The sequence below is a fragment of the Corapipo altera genome, unplaced genomic scaffold (assembly GCF_003945725.1).
Source record: "Corapipo altera isolate COAL_440 unplaced genomic scaffold, ASM394572v1 45, whole genome shotgun sequence".
In the NCBI taxonomy this organism is placed as follows: domain Eukaryota; kingdom Metazoa; phylum Chordata; class Aves; order Passeriformes; family Pipridae; genus Corapipo; species Corapipo altera.
Window position 1 is genome coordinate 14,255,675 of NW_020884877.1, and position 18,144 is coordinate 14,273,818.

The 18,144-nt window shown below is 41.3% G+C and overlaps 1 protein-coding gene across 2 annotated transcripts in view; it reads left to right on the plus strand.

The window, feature by feature from the left end:
* The first annotated feature begins 208 nt into the window (after positions 1 to 208).
* TLK1 (tousled like kinase 1) overlaps positions 209 to 18,144 on the plus strand; it is a 68,230-nt gene continuing 50,294 nt past the window's right edge. The window contains exon 1 of one of the 2 annotated variants that reach the window (XM_027637106.1): positions 209 to 568. In XM_027637106.1, coding sequence (XP_027492907.1) covers positions 421 to 568 — 148 coding nt within the window. In that variant the 5' untranslated portion in view covers positions 209 to 420. Of the gene's footprint in view, positions 569 to 6,249; positions 6,356 to 18,144 lie in introns of those variants that run through there. The other variant, XM_027637107.1, reaches the window with a different exon arrangement.

Sequence of the window (18,144 nt, forward strand, 5' to 3'; positions counted from 1 at the left end):
GTGCGCGGCGGGCGCCGCTCCCCTCCCGCCGCCCCTGGGCGGCTCCGGCTCGGCTGGGCGCCGGCGGAGCGCGGCGCTCGCTCGGCTCGCGATCGTGTTTGCGCATGACCCCTCCCCGCCTGCGCCCTCCCCTCCCCTCCCCGGCGGCAGCGGCGGCGGCGGGGAAGGTTGGCCTCAGACACAGGCGGCTGCTCGGCGGCGGCGGCGGCGACGCAGTGCAGAGGTGCGGGCAGGTTGAGCTGGCCCCGCGCCCCGTCTCTCCCGCGCCCCGCCTGCCTCCGGAGCTCGCTCCCTGCCGGCGGCCTCCCCGCGCCGGTGTCGGGCCGGCCCCCCGGCCATGAGCGCGGCGCTGGGTGTCCCCCCGCCGCGCCGCCTCCCCCGCCGCCCCCGGCGGCTGCCGGGCTCCAGGAAAGTAGCTTGATGAGTGTCCAAAGTAGCAGTGGAAGTTTGGAGGGGCCGCCATCTTGGTCCCGGCTCTCCACGTCCCCACCGAGCCTGCAGGGCTGCTCCGCGGCAGCGGCGGCCTCCCAGCTGCACGGCGCGCCGCCCGGCAAGGCGCCCAAGGAAGGTAACGAGCGCGCCGCGGGGCCGCGCGGGGGGCCCGGTTCTCGGGGAGGGGCCCGGTGGCCGCCGCCGGAGGTCGGTCCCGGGCTGGCGGGGAGCGGCGGCGAGAGAGGTCGGTACCCCCGGTGGCGGTGCGGGGTCAGCGCTGGGCCCGGCGGCGGTGAGCGGAGCCTCGGGCGCTGGGCGAGGGGGCCCCGCCGTCCCCGCCCGCTCGTCAGCGCGGCGGCGCCTCGTTGTTCCCCCCCGCGCCGGGCCGCGCAGCGGGACCGGCCGCGCTCCCTCCGTTCCCGGGCCGGCCGCCGCCGCTCCCGGCTCGGGCGGCCGCTCGCCGCGTCCTCCCCGAAATAGGCTCCCCTCCGCCAGCGGCCAAGTAGAAGTGCTGCGCCGGAGGATGCGGCTGTTGTCGCTGGAGGGAGTCGGGCACTTTTGGCATCATGGAGGTGGGAAGGAGAGAGGGGCCGACACCGGAGGTTCGTCCCCGTGGGGAAGTCGCCCTCGGGGGCGGCCGGTTTTGCGGCCAGAAGTGACAGGGCGCCTTGCGGCCGCCACGGAATGACTGCAACTTTCTCCTGTCCTCCATCACGCCTTCGATGATAATATTTTTCTCCTCCCTCCCCTGCTCCTCCCCTCTTGTGTTACACCGACAGCGACAGCAGGGTGTTGTGGGTGTTTGCAGGGAATATCTGTATGAAGGTTATGAGCAAACAAGTCCCTTCGCTGTTCCCTTTCGGGTATTGTCTGCTTTTCCTCCTTGTGTTGAAATGTGTTGCCACAAGATGTAGCAGTTATACAGCTAGTGAATTGCTCGGCGCTCTTTTAGCTAAAATAACTACTTGCTGAACGCCGGTTAGTGGCGGAGGAGAACTTTTATGCACAGATATTTGCATACCGAGCAGTTGTATAATTTTACTTGATTTGCCCCAGTTTAATGATTACCGTGTAGCGTTTCTTGCAGCATCTGCAAAACGTCATTGCCCAAGCAGGAAACTTGCTAACTTAAAATAGAAATAATAGCAAAGACGGGGAGTCTTTGTTTTTCAGGTCTTCCTGTAGCCGCTTGCTTGCTTGCTTTTTGGGTTTTGTTGGGGGTTTTTTAGGTTGATAAGCGATGTAAGGACGTGGTAACAGGGATTCGACATCCTGAAAACGTATAATGCGGTCCGGTTTCTCCCATTTTCCACACCAGTAGTTGTCAGACTTGTATCACTCGGTGTCACTTTTGCACACGCTCCTGCAGGTAGATTGACATGAAATGCTCTAGAAAATACCTGGGAAGGAATTACGGTATATGTTAAAGATGCTGAGTAAAGTGGCAGGCATTTTGTGCTTGTCTTCTCTGTGAAACTGAAGCTCTTAGAAAAATGACAACCACCAGCCAAATTCGTAGTTTTAAGTTTATTGAGAGTAGATTTCTTTGGTGTTGCAACTCTTGTTATGAATATGCATGCATATAATATGTATACATAGGATATTTTTGGGTGTATTCAAATACTTCCTGTACAAGCTTGAAATTACTATTGCAACATAAATTACGTATCTGTTTATTTTAACAAAAAATGGTGATCCATGACTACCTCTGTTTAGACGAGGAAGAACATTTTTTTGTGAAATAAATTTTTAATGTGATGATGATGATGCTTTTTACAGTTTTCTTTCTTATGGCTCATGCTGTTGTGTTTTTCTGGGTACCGTAATTTACATCCTCTGATACAGGTTCAGGGGTTCCAGAGTGATTAAAACCTTGGTGTTTGCTTGGTACTATAATGTGCTGTATTTGCACGGTATTCCTGGGTCACATTACTTGTATGTTCTCACTAGGTAGCTCTGTTTGAAAATCAGCAAAAGCTGCCAGCCATGCTTGGGTTTATGTTTTGCGTTCATGCTCGTGGGATGTTATCAGCACAGCTTACTTTATGTATGTACATTTTACAGTTAAGTGTCTTGCCTGAAAGCAGTAGGCTCTGAAATATAAACACGTCAGTATGTTCATAGACACTGACTTGTGTATGTGAAAGAATGATATTGGATCAAACTAATAAGCGTGCAAAATTTGCAGTGCAGTGTGTTTATAGGAGCCTGTGCCATCATCAATTCTGAACTTGTGACACCTTGTGATGTTAGTGGAGGTTATGAGTTTTGGAGCAGTGCGCAGGGCTGCCGGCCCATGCTGGATCAGCTGCATCACTGCTAATGCCTCAAAACCTGGGCCTGTTTTGAGTGGGTAATATTTACAGATACAGCACGTTTGGTGCTTGGGCAGAGCTTGTCATCCGGCCTGGCCTTCTCATTTGTGGATTCAAATCCCTTTGGTTGGCTTTTGTGAGAGTTATGTTCATATTGCCTTCAGATATGCAGGCCTTCACTGAGTGTATCGTGTGTGCCGTGGTTAATTTGACCTCACCTGTGATCCACTATGAAGGTTTGGTATGAGCCCACCTGTCTCATATGGACATTTAAAGGTTCTGGTTTATTAAGAACAGAAACCCCCAGCACCCTGATTTAGGATGTCCTAAAAATATTCCCTGAATATGTCATAAGGAAAAAGCAAAAAGAAAAGCTCACATATATGTAACTATTGCACAAAGTTATTTGAAAAAAATAATTGCAATGCTGTGCCCATATCAAAAGAGACTACTTGGAAAACATGGGGGAAAACAGAGAAAATAATATTTTAGAAATATTTCAGTCTTTTAAAATGCGCTGCAGCGTTGCAGCAATGTTTTCTATTGGATGTTATCTTCTGTGTCTTTACTTAGAGTGGCATTATTACTTAGCTGTATTGATTTGAATATATGTTTTAAGGTTTTAAAATGAAAGCACTGTGATGGACTTGAGCACAATAATATCTGTACACTTTTATTGTATAAGAACTGTCTCTTGTTTGCATTTTAGTATAGCTTCTAAATGCCTGTCATTCTGTCAATTGTTGTACATGCCTATGACTTATTTGTGGTATATGTGGTCACTTATTCAAGAGTCTGCAATAGATGCTATCAGGAATTTAGGAGGACTGTTATGCAGTATATTTTACATACCTGTATGTTTGATTCTGTAGATAAATCTTGTGCCATAGTTCACGTAATTGCAGTCACTCAACTTCCTGTTTGAAGTTTCTTGACTTTTGTCTGCTTTATGTGTGTAACTAAAAACATCAAAGCACATAGCTGGAAAGTGCTGTTTCTTAAACGGGGAATGTTCAGGCCATTGCTGACAAGGCAGAGTCAGAAGAGATTTCACAGATGGGTTTAGGGACTGTAAAGGTCACCTAGTTCCAACCCCTCTGCCACGGGCAGGGACACCTTCCACTAGACCAGGTTGCTCAAAGCCCTGTCCAGCCTGGCCTTGAACACTTCAGAGATGGGGCAGCCACAATTACCAGAGGGTCAGCCTGTTCCAGAGTCTCACCACTCTCACAGTAAATAATTTCTTCCTAATATCTGATCTAAACCTACTTTCAGTTTAAAGCCATTGTCTCTTGTCCTGTCCCTCCATACTCGTGTAAAATGTCTCTGTCCAGCTTTCTTGTTGGCCCCTTAAGGTCCTGGAGGGCTACTCTAAGGTGTCCCCAGAGCTTTCTCTTCTGCAGGTTGAACAGCCCCAACTCTTTCAGCCTGTCTTCATAGTAGAGGTGCTCCAGCCCTCTCAGCATCTTTGTGGCCTTCCTCTGGACTCCTCCAGCAGATCCACATCCTTATGTTGAGGCCCCTGAGCTGAACACAGCTCTCCAGGTAGGGTCTCAACAGAGTGGAGTAGAGGGGCAGAATCACCTCCTTCAACCTGTTGGCCACACTGTTTTGATGCAGCTCAGGACACGATTGGCTCACTGGGCAGTGCTGTAGTATCTGGCAATCAAGCATAATGCTTTGTAAATTATTTTTTGTGTGTGCTGTTGGCTTTCAGCGCTTCATTAAAAGCAAAATAGAATGCCAAGTAGAACTTTGAATTACTGCAACAGGAATGCTAATTTCAGTTTTCAAATTTGAACCCAAATTGATATATGATGGCAAAGTGGTAAATAAACTTATGACATGTATTTGACAGTCTTTGAGGAACTAATGTTGTAAGTATAGCAAATTTTGTTGCTAACATTTTTTTTCCTAAAGTTTGATAAATGTCTCATATTTGTATTTATTGTTACCTAAATTGGGATGGTGGTTGTCTGTCTGAGCATAAAGGTACAGTTTATTTCCTCCTTAAGTTTTCAGTCTAGAAAATGTTTCTAGGTGTCAGGTTATGTCCCCTATGCTATGTACAGTGTATTAGTCCATGGACATGAAAGCTACCTGAACCTTATTAAAACTTCCAGGGTTGTTGTTTTCTGTTGTTTAGTTGTAGTATAAAACTGCAGCTGCTTTATTTGCTTTATGAGTAAGTTCTTAGTAAGTTGTTTTTTATCTTTCAACTGTAGATTGAACATTTTATGAATTTGGCCAGTTTATAGGGGAGCAGACAAGAATGGGAACACTTTCAATTTAAAAATGGTGGTATATTTTTACTCAGAATGAGCAAAGCAATCATAAAAGGTTATTTAGGCTGGCTGTAGCATGTTGCATGTTGTGTGAGACCTAATGTTGTGCTGCTAGTGATACACAGAAATTCTAGCTTCTGCCTCTCTTGAAGATGAGTTTCTCATGATAAGCTGATGCTTATGCCAGATTCTTACAAGATCTTGTAGCATGTCCAAATGAGAAATGGGAAAAGATGACCTTTTTTAATATGGATCCTTGTTTGAATCTGGTTTTCTGTAAGGCAGTGCTGTAGCGAATAGAGCAAATTAGTACTTGGCTGATTGTTTTGTTTTAATTCTGTTTTAAGCTGCCTAGAATGAAATTTCCCATTAACCTATTCCATTTTAAATGGAGAGAGAATTGGTATCTTCAAGGACAGGCTATATTTATTTATTATTATCTCCATTCAAATAAAAAACTTGCTATTTCTCTCATTCTTTTTTTCCCCTATATGTTTTCTTCTTGTTTGCTTTTTGTTTCAGCAAGTAATTTTTTTTCTTAATCAAGCTGAAGTAAACTTGCTTATTAGTAATAACTGTGGTCTGCAATTAGTCTTTAGTCTTGACATTTCTTTGGATTTTCTTAGAGCCTAGTAATCCTAAACAATTGCAAAATAGTGTTGGGACTCCTGAGAAAGACTACTTTATATATGCATCATATATATATTCTATAGAATTTTGCTACCTTAAGAATTGAGATTATGGAAATATGACAAGCTTAAATAATCCTTTATACTTTTTGTATTCTTGGTATAAGGTTGTGTTTTGAAGTAGTACTTGCAGTTTACTCCCATACTAAATTTTTTGCTCCCATGCTGAGATTTTTACACAAGAAAAAATGCTGAAGTTAGTAAACTGTGTTTATGAAGTAGAGTATTTCCTGAACTGTAGCTAAAAAGCATAAAAGCACACAAGTGGGAGGAAGAAAAGCTTTGTATTTATGAACTTCCTTCTGTTTGGCTTGGTGTGTTTCAGCTGTAAAATAGGAAAAAGGAAATTTAGTTTGCCGGGTTGCTCTGAGTGGATATTAAGGTGGATAGGGCAAGAAGAGTGGTCAGGGTTTCTGTTGAGAATGCCAGTACTTCAGTTGTGATCGTTGGAGAGCAGTTAAACAGAAGCTGGCTGCCATAATAGAACCCAGTTTTTTCATGAGGGCTTGCAAGTGGAAAACTCCTAATAGTAGCTGAAGATAACAAGGAAGGAGTACTGCACTTTATCACTTTAGGTTCAGTACTTAATGATCGAGTTCTATAGCAGTAGGGAAGTGTTAGCGAGTATCAGAAGGTATTTTGGATCCTACATTTCCTATCATCATGACTCCATCCTTATTGAGATGGGATAGGAAGTAAGGGTCTACTTTCCTTCCCAGTCACTTTCTTTCTCTCTGGAGGTCTTACTCCTTTCTTTCATTCCTGAGCAGAATGCTGGGATATGCCAACAGAAAAGTCCTGGCAACCAGCCTTTCCCTGGTGAGGATGTGGTAGGTGGCAGGAACATTAAAGCTTGTAAGCTTTAATCCACCTCAGTCAAACTTAGTCTCAGAAGAATGGAGCAGAAGGTCCTAAATGAGGTTGGACATGCTGAAGATGCTGGGGGAAGGCTGGGACTGTGCGAGCCTTTGGGGTCGGTCCGTGCTGGAGGGATTGACTGAAATCAGAGTGACTATATTACTAATTTTAATCATGACTTAAATCAGTGAACAGGAAACCCTGATTAAATAATTGTTTTTAATTTTATTTTGCATTTGTGCTTAATTATTTTTCCTAAAGAAAAGTTGATTCTAATTGGTCTAATTTGATCATACCTCTTGCTAGGTGGGAGGATACACATCTATATGCATTTATTTAGGTAGTTATGCAGCTTAGATTCTTAATGTTTAAGAAACATAATTCCCCATGCTTTAGACAGCTTTTAGCTTACTTTGTTAGCTAAGTAAAATGAATCCTAATTGTGCTACATACATAGAAGAAACAAATATATCCAAATGTGTTTTGCATTTAAACCAGATTAAGTAGAATTGTCTGTTGTTTGTAAAATGAGTCATTTTTTTTCTGGTCGCTGTGCCTTGTGAGATTTGGAGTTAATAGATCAAATCCAGTCACCATTCCTTCTTGTTCATCATTTGGAAAAGAAAGCCAGCCTTTCCTCCTTCCAGTTGCTCTTTAGCAGTTCTGAACCAACTGTTGAAATGGTTGAACAAATGAAAATGGCAGAAGTAGTTGCTGGTGAAAGCTGACTGAGTGCTTCAGAACTCTGATTCAGGCGGCTCACCAGCAGCTTCCCATGATGTGATGGTTTGGCTGCCAGCAGAGCATTAAAGTTTATAACGTTTGGATGTGTTTTTCCCTTGTACGAATTTAATAGATCATAAACTTTAAACCTCACTGTAGATTCTTATCGCTCCAAGCTTAGCTTAAACATTTAATGCTGGAGCGTATTTTTAAAATACACAAATAAGAAAAATTATCCACCCTGTGCTCGATAGCTTTAGCTGGAGAGGCTCCGAGGCTGACAGTGTCCTCCAAGGATTTAGAGGGAAAGCTAGGGGTTGTTGAGTGGCTACACGACTGTGATGGGAATCTGGTCAATTTAGAGTGGGAAAGTTAATTTACTGGAGCTTTTACGTGAAACAGAACATCAGAGAGGAGGTTGGTATTCCCTAGGACCACCTCTGCTTGCTGAGAGGTGTCAGCAGGAGCATTAAGCAATGTATCTTGCCTGATCATATCTGCACAGTTTTAGGTGGGTGGAAACTTAAAGGCTACAGTGCTTTCTTTATAATGTCCTTAAGAACAAAGCACTCTGTACTTCAGATTTTAAGAAATGAGGATGATGGTAAGAAACTCAAGTGCCTTTTACAGGAAATAAAGCCTGACCATAATTATTTGGGGAATTGGCGAGTACTAGATTCCCTTTCTATGGACTTCTAATAGATCTATACTTGTAAGAGAAAAATAAGAAAAAAAAAAATTTTTTGAGGAATAACAGGAAATCCTGATGCTTTTAGAAAAATCTGTTTTATGATGCACCCAACCTTTTGGCTGTTTAATTTTCATCTGTACCTTGAGCTGAAAGCATTTAGATACTTCAATCACCGTGTCTTGCAGCTGTAGCTTTTGGTGGATTGCAAGTTTTTTTTCTTTTTTATAAGTAATAGAACTTCTAAACTATATGCTTAAGGGCAACAAATTGGAAAGTAATGCTACAAATAAATATATAAGTTACTTTTCATAAGTCCTGCAAGTCTGAAAGAATATAATTTAGATGCTGATCTTCAGTCTCTGGGTCTCTGATGCCCTTGGGATCATGTAGATTTAACAGCAGAGATATTTCCCATTTCTGTTCTCCACTGCGGAACTCATTGGCCTCTTGATTCTATGGAGACAGATTCAGATGATGCTACAAGTAGGATTTGTGATACTTCTTTTTTTCACTCCTGTGGCTTAGACTAATCAGACCGGTACACTGCATAGCTGTATTTGGTAAATACTGGTTTTTGTAGTTAATACTCGTTCTCACGTAGGTTCCACGTTTTGTCCTAAATTTTGCAGCAGTACTTTAGCCAATTTTTTAATGTGTGCACACTAATGCCCTCTTTCTGGCTAGTTTTGTCCTCAGGGACGTTATAGCCTTTGTTATTTCTTAGGTTATTCCTAGTAAAAGTGGTGAGAAAAGTAATGTCCTTTAATAAGTTGATAGTTTCATTATAAAGCAATTGAAAATAAAATCCGCACATTATTAATAATATTCATTTCAACATCAGTAGAATATCCAAGAGTGGTGATATCTAGGGAGTGTGATTATCTTCTTAAAGTGATTTTTTTAACTATGATAATGGTGATTATAAAGAGTAGTTTTGTCAGTATTACTAGATTTTGTTTGTTTGTTTGTTTGTTTTGTTTTTGTTTTTTTGGGGGGTGTTTTTTTGCAAATCAGTTATTCCTTGAACTGGTGGCTGTTTGGGAGAGGTTGCTATGTCTTTGATACATGTTTTAAAAACTTTTTGATTACTAATGTTGCATTTTAGTTTCAGTAGTTTTATTCACAGTACTGAACTATAATAAGAGGCTTTCTTGTAAGTTTTCTACAGACTTTAACTTCAAATAATGTAGAGTAATTGTTGTTATAGTACCTTTTTTTTCAGTATTATGAAGGATTATTATGAGGAGTGGGATTTTAGTATTTCAGTTACCATAGGATTCAAATAGAAGCAGTTCCTGGAGATGCAGGTTTAAAATTTTTAAATGAGATTTTGAAAACACTTTTGCTGTGCATGGTATTGCCTCTGTATGTGATTGCTTTTTTGAAGTTCATTGCTTATTTAATTTACTTATCAGATTACATATTGCCTCTTTATAATTAAATTGTATTGTTAAGTGATTGTGATACAAATAATGCCTAAGAGGAGTTACATCAGTATTCAAACTAGGAAAGACAAGTATCATGTTGGTCCTCCTTGTTAGATGGTATTTTGTATTCTCCATCCATAGATGATATTTTTTCAGTTGCTTGTTTGATACATGCTTACATGTCCAGAACGTGCAAGTGGTTAAATATTGGGGAAGAGGCAATTTTACGTGTCCTGCATGTGCACACTTTTATATATACACAAAATGTTGTCTTGACGAGCTGTTTTGTTATTAGGAATACTAATGTTGTGGTTAGGACCCTGCATTCCCCATAGCAGTCTCTTAAACAAGCTAAACTTACACAAAGTTTTCAACTGCTTGTTAGTAAAAATGTTCTAATTTTCTGTTGTTTCATATTACATACTTCTTAAAAACTTGCTTCATTTTTTCAAATTTGTAATTTTGTTAAACCTGATGACTATTGCAGATGTTACAAAATTTGGCAGCTGGATTAATCATGCCAGTTTTGCCATATCATGAATTTTAGCTTTTCATATTGCAGTCCACTTTTAAACAGATGAACAGAAACATGTAGAGTTCACAACAGCCTAGTTGTGTATTAGATTATATATTAATATTGTATTTCTTGTATTTTGTCTCTGTTTGTTATACTTGCAACATATATAATAATTTGGGTATGAAATATTGAAGCAATGACAGTGAAATAATTTCCAGTAAATTACCTTAATAACAATGGTTTTTGGGTTTTTTCCCCCTCTGTATCATGTAATTGAAAGTTGACCTGATTTGTTCTCCTGGCTAAATCACAACATGCTGTTCTCTTGGAGCCTTTCTCTTGTTTTTTTTTCTTCTAGAGAAGTGCAACCAACAGGCACCAGTCTCTGCCAGCATCTAACACTACCTTCCTGCTGTTTTCCTTAAATCTTTTTCTTTAAGTTTGGAAAAAAAAAAAAAAGGAAAGAACCTGCTATTTTTACTTTTTTGTTGTTATTCTTGTGGTTTTGGAATTCTGTCGTTCTAAGGGAAGCAAGTGATGAGGCAGCAGCACCAGTGACTGTCAGAAGTTCCAGAATTTGGCAGTGTGCCACCATCCCTGCTGTCTCTGGGTGGGTGTGTGCTCTCTCCTAGATCAGGTCACTCAGCCTGCCTCCTCCCACTGCCAGTTTCCCTTCGTGAAACTGGTGCTGGGCCACAAGGGTGACCTCCAGTCTCATCCTGCTCCTCTGCTTCCCCTTTGCTTCTCTAAACAGTGGTGCCCCTGCTCAGCTCTTATTTGTGCATGCTGTTAATATTGCTGGAGGGAGGACAGTCTTAGATAAAGGGAACGGGTCAATGCGGTAGGAGCAGGAACCTGCCGGATATTTGATCTCCCATCTTCCGCTGGAGGTGTGTTGGGTGACACACTTGCGCAAGGATCTGCCCAGGAGTCTCTCCTCCTGTATCCTGTGGCACATCACCATGTGGGAGCTCTCCCCCTGTAGTGCTGACAGCAAGGGTGAGTGCTTCATGCAGTTAGGAGTTCACAACCACAGGTGCTTGTGTCTGGAGAGACTGGAGAGGAATGTTGGTTTATCTCAAGTGTCAAAATTCTGAAATCTAGTTTTAAGATTGTTGTGGGTAATGGTCCAAATTTTGGGGAAATAACAGATTTTGTTAGTATTTTATTCAGTCTTCAGTAATGGAAATTCCTCATACTTCTTAGGTTTAAGTCAAGACAGGTTATTAGAAATACTTTGAGTCATTGAATCTATTGAGTTTGTTGTGTCAGTGATCCAAAGGTAGTGAGTGAAAAAGTTTATTTCTGAAAAAATAAGACATTTTTAGTAGGAGTTTTTTCATTTGGTAAATAACCATGTTAGCATGTATACTTGCAGAACAATATTTTGTTATGTGAAAGCAGTGAATTAGTGTTTCAAGTAACTACTGGTGTGACTAGCTATTAGGGATATAAAGGGTTTCATTAGAGACTAAACTGATTTTATTTTAATAGTTACACCAAAACCTGCCTGGTGTACTCAGTTGACATTTGCTACCTTGTATTTAGAAGTTTTCCTGTGTGTAGACTTTATCACATGTCCATATTTCCTGTGGCAATGCAACAGCCGCAAGGACGTGGCTGCCACCTCTGCGGGCGCGTGGTGTGTGTCAACCCTGCTGGCAGCAGTGGCTCCCACTGGGCACGGGCAGGATGAGGAGGGTGGCCTCCCAACTCAGCTGCTTGTGCTTCTGGGGAACTGCTGTTAGTGAAACTTCCTCCTTGCTGGTGTGTTTTTATTCAGTTGCTTTGAGCAGTGCTTAAATTTGAGTTGTGTTTTTGTCACTGAGATAGACACTAAAGCAGCCGGCTGAGGTGGGCGTGTGGTGTGTGTGTGTCAGGTACCCCCATGCACCTGGAGACTCATCAGGGCCTTTGCCGTGTCTGACTGTAGAGGCCCTGGTCTTATTTGGACTGTTTACCTTTTCTCACTGATGGTGGTAAGCCTGGTTTGGTTCTGGATCCTCTGTTAAGTCCATCATAGGTTTGGTGATAGATGTATTCAGTCCTGTAACATTTTCCGTGTAACCACACGGAAAATATCCTAAAGTCAGGAGCGTGGAAAATATCCTAAAGTCAGGAGCGTGGATAAGTTGTGTTAAATGTGCATCTCGATTTGTCAGCTGTTAGTAAGGTGTGCTGCTGCCTCCTGGTAGCACGGTCTGTTCTGTCTCTCTCAAATCAGCTGCAGGAAGTAGGCTCCATGAAACCCACTTTAACCATCCAAGGAATTTCATGGTCCTTCCCTGCCTCTGGTGTGAGCTATTTTAAGGAGAAATCCTGCTCTATCATCTTGGGGAGGGGATGTTGAATCACACTTGTTTTTGTTTAAATTATGCTTGCAGTGGTCCACAGAAGACAGTATAACGTCCTTATCCTTTAAGAAGGAAAGGGCAATAAGTACTAGGAGTGTTCAGGTGCTTCTACATGGTGCATGATGCTAATTACACAGAAGTATTTTTACTGGTGTCTTGAAGTATGTTTTGAATATATACCTGACAATATTATTTTGGTTTTCAGTTTGCAGTATCAAAGGCTTATAACTGCTCTTTCCAATTTCTGGTTGCCCTCAGGGCTTTAACTGCGTTTACGTTATGAAATTTTATTCATATGATTGCAGACTTTGTTCTATGAGGTTCACTTAGCCAGCAAGATGGACACTTCTTAGGAGGGGACGGTGTTGAAAGGAGTGAGAATTCCTTCTGTTTTTTTCTAAAACTTGAATGAAAGTGATAGTATAGCAGAAAAGAAAGCTGGTTTAAAATTAGGCAATGAACGCTGCATAGGAGAAACGTCTGTAATGCAAATTTCTTTAATGATAATGCTGAGCAACACTAAAACTGAATTTTTGACAGATGATTACATAGGATGTTTCTTTGTGTGTGAACCGGGCGGGTTCTGAGTTTTTAAAAATGTTCAGTACTCAAAGTTGCAGCTGAATTCAATGTATGCTCCTAGTATCAACAGGCTTTGTAGCTGTGCTGTAGAAAGAAGGAGTAAAAAGTTTGAAATACTTTCCCCGCGTAGCCTTAAATTTGATTTTTTGCTGATTCACATGTCTTTCATACAAGTCTCACTTTTTCTCTACCTGTAGAATGGGAACAATGCTGCAAGGTCCCAGGAAAATGTAGGTGTAATCATTAGCAAGTCAGCTTTGTGTGTGTGTAATTTGTGTAGTCATATTCTGAGAGGCTCCTCTCTATAGGGGACTTGAAAGAAATGAGTTTCTTCCCCTATGCGGTGAAGTTTGGATTGTCTTGTCAGTTCAGAGGCTGCTGTTTGAGTTGTAAATTAAAAAAAAACAACAACCAAAACCAAAAACCCCACAAAACCCTAAGGAACAGTATCTAGGTGGCTGATTCTCTGAGCACCACCTAGGCAGGGTGCCTCCAAGAGGAAGCCATCTCACAGGTGACACGGTCTGCTCAGCACAGGGGACAGGATCCCTGATACACGAGCTGTCTGGTGGTGTGGTGGTTTCTGGTGGATCTTGTGATTCTGGAGTCTAAATCTCTTAGCTAAGTTATTTCTGTTTCATTTTTTTTTGTGGTTTCTATGCTGAGTGAACCATACAGTTATTTTGAAAGGAGGAAATTGATGGTGTTATTTGAGGTTAATATCTTTTCCTTAAAATGGTTAAAAAATAGTTCAAAACCCAAAATATTTAATGAATCTTATGATTACAATTAGTGGTGAATTCACTGTTCCAGTTTAATCTTAGATGTGTAATGAGGTTGTTTGCATGTTTGATGTTAAAACTCTATGGAGGTTGAAATTTTAGGTGATCACAATGTAGTGAATGAAATAGATTAATATATTTGTAAAGACTCTGGATTTTTTTTTTTTTTTAATTTCTTATTTGTAACATATTCCTTGCCATGTAACGGCAAGAACAATGTAGGTTAAGATTTATGTACTGTGGTCAGCCATTTATGTCCTGTGTGCTTTGGGGAGGAGAACACTTGCCTTGAGGGTCAGTGGGCTGGCTGTGCTTGGGAGATTTTGAAGATCATGGGGGTAGAAATGGCAGTAGGAGCTACAGAATTAAGGAGATTAGGAAGTTCAGGGAATTAACAACTGAAGCACACTTCTATTGACACAAATACAGCTTTCAAATACTAAATGACTGGTATTGTAACTCAGAAAAATAAAATAAATTTATTCTATTACATTTTTGAGGGGGTTTGGGCTGCCTTTCTACTCTATGGATAACTTAAAAAAATTATTTGGGGAAAAGCTGCACAACTTATATTTCTTCCTTCGTAGTTTACTTTTTCTGAGGAGCAAGGGTGAGAACGAAAAGCCCCGTGGTAAGAGACATTGCTTGCTCTCTTCCTGCTCTATGGGTGACCTCCGCTTTTAACTTCTTTTCCACTCCTTCCTCAGATATCAGAAACTACTGTTTATTTTTGATATGTGCAAAAGGCCTGTGCCATTTTAAATTCTTGCAGAACAGCCATTTCGTGGACTGAGGCGTTTAGAGCTCTCAGTTTGTTTCCTTATAACTGAATGCAGCAAATGAAATTTGCTGTACTTTCTGGCATCTATCTATATAGATGTTTCTTCTTCAGGACTACTCCTTGCTTTTAGTCCTTTTCATCATGGAAATGAATGGAGGGATGGAATGTAGCAAGCTTTTGTTCGGCATGGGATGCAGTTTTTGAGAGTATCACAAAACTGGTGTTATCTTGTGACCTGTTAAGTCTACATCGCCCACAAGTGACCCATGAACTTGCAATGTGCTTCTCCCTGCTTGCTGCCTCTTCCCCAAGGGGACAGGGAGCATCTGGTTTTGCAGCTGAAATGGGCAAATTCTACTGCTCTCTTTCTGTTTGGATACCTTTTACAGAGCTGTCTGGAAGCAACAGTAATTGCTGCAGATTTCCCTACATAGATGGAAAGGAAACTGGTAGAGATAGGCAGGCAGCACGTCACCTGCATATGTGCAGCCCAGGCTGTTAGTTTTTATCTCTCTTGACATAATGTTGTGTTCAAGGCAGATGTTTGCTACCTAGACAGGCAGTCTTTTAGTGTTCTGCCACAGATGTCTTGTGTAACTTTGTCCAAGATGATAGGTACTTTTTGTAAAATATAAATAGGCTTTTCTTACCTTATAGGGCGATAGTAAGCATAAACTTGTCTGTGTATTGTGTATTTGTTTATTGATCAGAGTGGGAGTAGTACAGTATAATACATCAACACTGATACTGCTCAATGGGACACTAACAAGGACTTTTTTATTTTTGATTGACAAAAACAACCCAAAGGGGCACCATCATATTTTCTTTTAACCTTTCTTCTAACTTGGTAGCATGTGGTCATGAAACAATGCATTTACTGTTGTTTTTCTTAACCAGAACATTGGTTTTAACTCTGAAGAAAGAAAAGTTATTGCTTTTGACCTTACAACTGTGTAATAAATCATTCCTTTCCAAAAGAAAGCTCCATGGGACCTAGATGTGATTGTTTAAGGCTTTTTGGGAGACTTTAGAGAGGTTAGTGTCGCATTTATGCATGCATGGACTACAGTGGTCAGAGATGACAAGAAACATGAGGAGGATGTGTTAGTTGACTATCCAGTTGCTGCCAAAACTGACAGTTGTCTGGAACAAAACTTTATTAAAAGCACTTTAAAAGAGGGCTTTGTATCTCTGATTATTCCATCACTGTAGCAGATGTTCAAATCAGATGCTGTCATTAAAAATGAGTTTTTCTGAAGATGCATTTGTTCTACAGTATGTGTTCTAAATAGACTAAATGCTTAGAGCAGTACTTTAGACTATGAGAGACAACTAGTCAATAAACCTGGTCTCCAGTATCTCTGTCTTTAGCATGAAGAGTGCAAAATGGTCAGTCAGGACTATGTTAACAAACCTACTTGTTTCTTTGAAACACTGGCTCTGACAGTTTGCTATTGAATGGTAGATGTTGATGGTGTTGAAAAGCCACCAAAATCCTTCTGCCAAATCAGAACCTGCTCTTTGCAGTTCAGAATAATCTAGAGAACAATTGTAAGTGAGGAATCCAGGCCTTTAGAAAAAGCAGGTAAATGTGACACTTGGGATTACATAGCAACAAGTTTCAAAGCAAAGAATACCATTCCTTGTAATGAACCCATTCAGGATATCACCTGTGTGGTTTGTATGTGTTTAGTGTTGACTTCTTCGTTATGCTTGTTCTGTGTATGGTATTGTAGCCAGCAACTTAAGATATCTGGTTTTAGCAAATTCTTTATTATTTAAATTCCTAGCTGTGTGAGTTCAGAGTAAGTCTTTTAAATTAGGGCATTTCCAAAAGGGATATTTTTTACTGTTGCTGCTTTTCTGTAGTGTATTTTTTGTGGTGACTTTTCTGTTTTGTTGATATAGGAGGGCTCTCGTGATGGGGAAAGATCTTGCAGTTTGGTATTTTGACACAGGCAGTACGCTCTGATCTTGCATAATATGGTTTTTAAGAGATTAGAAGGGAGAGGGATTTTGGATGTGGGGAATTCTTCTTGCAAGTGGACTGTTCTGCAGTGGGGCACAGCAGAGGTTTCTGTTACAGTGCCTATGAACCAATCTGTTGAATTCAGTAGTTAAGGTGTGCAAAGGAGAGGAAAATACAATGATAGCAGTCTTCAAAATGTAGCCTCCTCATTGCTGTTGAGGCAACTCCAAGATAAACAGTATTTGAGATATTAGTACTAGAGATTCATAGAATCATCGAGGTTGGAAGAGACCTTGAAGATCATCCAGTCCAACCATCAAACCAGCGCTATCACTGTAACCCCTAAACCATATCACCCAGGTTCAGACACCTCTTAAACACCTCAAGGGAGACTACCACCTCCCTGGCTGATGAGGTCCCCCCAAAATCCTCCAGACTAAAGAAACCCAGTTGCCTTAGCTGCTTCTCATAAGACATGTTTTCTAGACCTTTAACGAGACCTGTTGCCTGTTGCTGGACATGCTCCAGCATCTCAATGTCCTTTTTAGTGAGAGACCCAGAGCTGAACGCAGTACTCAAGGTGCGGCCTCACCAGTGCTGAGTACAGGGGGAAATGTTCTTTCAGTTGTCCTTTTCCCCTTCATTCCCTTAATTTCCCTTCATTCATCACATTAAGCATTATTCAACAGACTCAGGAAGGACCTTGTCGTGGTTCTGTTGCTCATAGCAGTATTTGCTATGCTAACGCTTCCTGTACACAGTGCACATGGAGTTATATTAAAAGTTTCGGAAATGGATAGGTAGATGCCATGTTGAATGTTCTGTGCTATATCTTCTCTTTATTAATTATTCCATACTTGCCAACTCCTATCACTAATATGAAAAAACCCCACTGCAAAAATAATGGCATAATAATTTCTAGAGCAAAATGAGAAAAATTTGATTAGTGAAGAATCCCTTCAGGAAAAGCTAGCATAAAGAAAAATTTGGCTGAAAACTGACCTGTTGTATGTTTTCACATGGCAAATAAAAATAAATGTTGACTTATTTTCTGAATAATGAACAAGATTGAAATGAGACACACCATGTCATTGTTGCAAAAAAACTTCAGTAGCTTTCAGGCCCATCAGCACCATTAATTGTTAGACAGACTTCAGTCTTGAAAGCTGTCATAGACATGCACGTTACCATTTTTTAAGTTTGGAACGTAATTTTTAATGGTACTCAATCAGTTGTTTCTTTTTTTTTCCTTTTCAAGTCTTTCTATTTCCTACATTAATGGTGGCACATTGTCTTTCTGGGTACTGTGGTGCAGCTCAGACAGGTTGTATTTACATCTGTGCAATTGTTGTCTGTGGTGTTGAAGGAAAGCGCAATTGCTTGTATGCAGTACATGGGGAAATGCTGTCAGTCAGAAATATCTGAGTTCTTCCTTGCTTCAGGAGGCCCATGCGTTGCTCTTTAGCCACGTGTGGCTTTCAGCAATTCAGCTGTACTTCCAACCGGTAGGATTGGTAGAGGGCCTAGTCAGAAATAAACAACACTGGATATTGCCTTGGACATAGTTGCATGCCTGGTTTAGCCCCAATTACAATAGAATAGACCCTAGGGAGCTGTTGTCCTCTCAGTTGTATGAATCACTCCCTGAGCTCTGAATGAGCTGTTCTGAGTGGTATACCATCCTTGTGGCATATACCCACTCACAGGAGAATATGTTGTTGGTTTGTGGCCAAATCAAG